The sequence below is a fragment of the Arachis ipaensis genome, chromosome B04, assembly GCF_000816755.2.
Source record: "Arachis ipaensis cultivar K30076 chromosome B04, Araip1.1, whole genome shotgun sequence".
Classification (NCBI taxonomy): domain Eukaryota; kingdom Viridiplantae; phylum Streptophyta; class Magnoliopsida; order Fabales; family Fabaceae; genus Arachis; species Arachis ipaensis.
This window is the reverse complement of record NC_029788.2, coordinates 100,761,404-100,765,226: the sequence shown is the minus strand read 5'-3', so window position 1 is coordinate 100,765,226 and position 3,823 is coordinate 100,761,404. Positions and strand designations below refer to the sequence as shown.

General features: G+C 31.6%; 1 protein-coding gene across 1 annotated transcript; it reads left to right on the top strand.

The window, feature by feature from the left end:
* Positions 307 to 1,217, top strand: LOC107636769. The gene is made up of 2 exons (XM_016340258.1): positions 307 to 631; positions 898 to 1,217. Exons 1-2 carry the CDS (start codon positions 307 to 309, stop codon positions 1,215 to 1,217), a joined length of 645 nt encoding a protein of 214 aa, XP_016195744.1.

Genomic DNA, 3,823 nt, shown 5'->3' with positions numbered 1-3,823 from the left:
CCAAGTTAGATGGGAAACTTGATTATAGTTATTGGGAGACTTTGATGTCTACCCATTTGAAGGCCCAGAACCTGTGGAATTTCATTGAACCTGCTTTGCAAGAAGGAGCAGATGCTGCCCAACAGAGGAGAGATCAATTGGCGCTATCTCAATTCACCAAGGTTAGATTATACGGTGTTTGGCAAAATAGCAAATGCGAAAAATGCGAAAGATGCATGGAACACGTTGAAGCCGTCATATAAAGGCGTAGATAAAGCTCAAAAAGTAAAGCTACAGTCTTTCAGAATAGAATAAGAAAGGTATGAGATGTCTAGCTCAGAAACCATTGAACAATATTTTACTCGTGTTACAGACCTTGTCAATAAGATGAGAGTCTATGGAGAAGATATGCCCGATAGCAAAGTGGTGGAAAAAATTCTTCGCACCATGCCGATGAAGTATGACCATGTCGTGACTACGATACTAGAGTCACATGATATAGATACCATGACGATTGCAGAGTTGCAAGGAACCATGAAAAGTCACATCAGTAGAATACTGGAGAAGTCAGAAAAATCAACCGAAGAAGCCCTGAAAAGTCGAGTGAATTTTAACAATGTTACAGAATCAAGCCGTACACAAGAAGAACGAGGTCATAGTTTTAATTTTTAAAATAGAGGCAGAGAAAGTTTTAGAGGTAGAGGTCGTGGCAATTACAACCAAGAAAGTTATAATAATTTTACACCACCTAATCAAGGAAAAGGTGGAGCGAATTTCAGGCCTGTCAACCGAGAAAGAGGTCGAGGCAATTTTTATCAAGAAAGAATCAATTTCAACTGCTTTCATTGTGAAAATATGGACACAAAGCAGCAGATTGCATATTCAAAATGGTGAATAACAATTATGCACACATTGCAGAAAATCAGCATCAAAATACTAATGATAATCCGGGTACTCTGACTTTATTTTTTACAAGTAATTCATGTGCTGAAGGTGAAAATATATGGTACTTGGATAATGCTTGCAGTAATCATATGTCTGGTAGAAAGGAGTTATTTTCTTCACTAGATGATTCAGTTAAACTATTATTGAAGTTTGGCAATAGTACAAAGATCCATATTGAAGGAAAATGGCACATACCAATTAGATTGAAAGATGGTTCTCTGAGTTATATTTATGATGTTTTCTATGCTCCCGAACTTGATTACAATTTACTGAGTATGGGACAATTATCTTGAGAAGAGATATAAGATTAACTTATCGTGGATATTGCACTGTGTTTGTGAGATTTGTCAACTGGGAAAGAAGCACAGAGATCCATTCCCTACAGGAAAGTCATGGAGAGCCAGAAGATTACTTGAAATTGTGCATTCAAATCTCTGTTCTGTTGAAGTTCCAAGCAACGGTGGTAGCAGATATTTTATGACTTTTATTGATGATTTTAGTAAATATACATGGGTATACTTTCTAAAGCAGAAATCAGAAGCATGTGATATGTCTTTAAAACATTTAAGGCATTTGTCGAAAAACAAAGTGGTTGTAAAATCAAAATTCTCAGAACAGACAGAGGAATAGAATATCTTGCGTGTTCATAATACTTTAAGCAATACGGAATTTAACATCAACTAACAACTAGATATACTCCTCAACAAAATGGAGTTGTTGAAAGAAAAAATAGAACCATCCTGGATACGGTCAGATGTATGCTCAAGTCAAAACAAATGCCTAAAGAATTTTGGGCAGAAGCAGTCGCAACAGCAATTCATATTTTAAACAGGTGTCCAACAAAAAGTGTTAATGATAAATCTGCGACTAGAATAGATATTGTGTTTGGAGTTGGTTTGTTTAGCAGATTTATGGAAGAGCCTTGTACCAACCATTTGCAAGCGGCAAAAAGAATTCTTCGATATATCAAAGGTACTTTAAATGATAGAATTTATTATGAGAATACTAATGAAATAAACCTTGTTGGCTACACTGATAGTGATTGGGTCGGAGATATAGAAACAAGAAAAAGTACTTCAGGTTTTGCATTTCATCTTAGTTCTGGTGTAATTTCATGGTCGTCAAAGAAACAACTAGTAGTAGCACTCTCTACAGTAGAAGTAGAATATATAGCAGCAGCAAGTTGTGCAACGCAAGCAGTTTGGCTAAGAAGAATTCTTGAGGAATTGAACGAAAAACAAAGTACTCCAACAAAAATATTTTGTGATAACAAGTCAGCTACTGCACTTTGCAAAAATCCAGCATTCCATCATGGAAGATCGAAGAATATTGATATTTGGGTTCATAAAATCAAAGAGTTGGTAAATGAAGAAGTTTTTAGTGAGTACTGTTTCACTGAAGACTAAGTTGCAGATATCTTTACAAAACCGTTAAAAGACAGAGTTATTTTACAAGTTGAAAAAAATGCTTGGAATGATTAATTTTGCAAGCTTGATTTAAGGGAGGCAATGTTAGAAAATTAAATCAAGAATATTCAAGAAAGTAGTACAATTACAATATACTAGAATATTGAAGAAGTTCAAAATCAAATTGAATTGGAATCGAATACAAGTTGTACTCATCACCTCCATATTAGAAGAATCATGAATTGCATTAAAAGTTTCAAGATTGATGACTAAGCTTGAAGAATTTTCAAGATGTACTAGAAATTACAAGAAATTACTTATTTCAAAAGTCAAAGTAAGAAGCAAAATTGGATAAATATGTATATTATAAAGTTAGTAGAATTATGAATTTTTAGTATAAAATTTTGCCTATATAAAGGCACATATGTCTTATATATTGAGTATGTTTTAAATAATAAAAATTGTGTTACGAAAATTGAGAGGTGCTCTTTTGTTTTATGAGTGTTAATAAATTTGAGAAATAAAAAATATAATAATGTCATTTATACGAGTGAGTGATCCTAAGACTAATTAAGTTGTGGGTATTATAGTATTATCCTTGCAATGTGTAATGTTGCGGAAAAAAACGTATGTTAGATGTGGTGTAAATATGTGTTTATCATCTTGGAACCACAACATCCGAATAAAGATATATCAAACTAATAAATGATATCGAGATGCAATTATTTAAATTTTCACATATTATATATATATATAGAATTAAGCCAAACAAAAATGTTACATGTCTCGGACGTGTATGCCTTAATCTTTCCTCTATGCATTGTGTATGAGATGTGATTATCTAAATACATAAAATTATCTAATATTACGTTTATTTTGGTATATAAAATATATTTTATTTATATAAAAATATTCAATACAAAAGTGTATTAGTATTATCTATACGCGGCCATCAAAAATAAATTAAAAGTGCAGTGAGACACCAAGATAAGGAGGTTATGAAAGTGCAATAACCATCACTAAGAATTATTGATTACTCTGTCCATCCGTTTCATAATATTAATCGTATTTGTAGTTTAATGTTCAAACTATTGATAGGTGGTATTATTTCTTTATAAATGTATTTGTTTTTATCATAGTGGTCAGAATCGAATTGGTGATCGAACCGATCAAGTTACTGATTTACTAGTTTATTAGTTCAACCGATAAATTACTGGTTAAACTGGTAAAATCGGTTTCACGTAAAATAATAGAAAAAATTAAAATTAAAATTTGAAATATATATCTTCACTAACATTTTATGAAGAATGAAGTCTTAAATTTTAAAAATAACTAATAGTAAAACATAAAATTTATCAGTACTACTAATAGTATCTTAATTTGACACAATAAGAGTAACAATTAATTCACAAAGTCTATCATCTAACTATAATATCAGTAGATTTTAACACTAGCATAAAATAAATAATTTTAATCACAATACTAACATTACA

What these genes read in the sequence shown, in the direction of transcription:
- LOC107636769 (XM_016340258.1), top strand. Translation starts at nt 307, where the DNA reads ATGTCTAGCTCAGAAACCATTGAACAATATTTTACTCGTGTTACAGAC. An exon ending in CCGTACACAAGAAGAACGAG is followed by an intron (nt 632 to 897) that starts GTCATAGTTTTA and finishes CACACATTGCAG; the next exon opens with AAAATCAGCATCAAAATACT.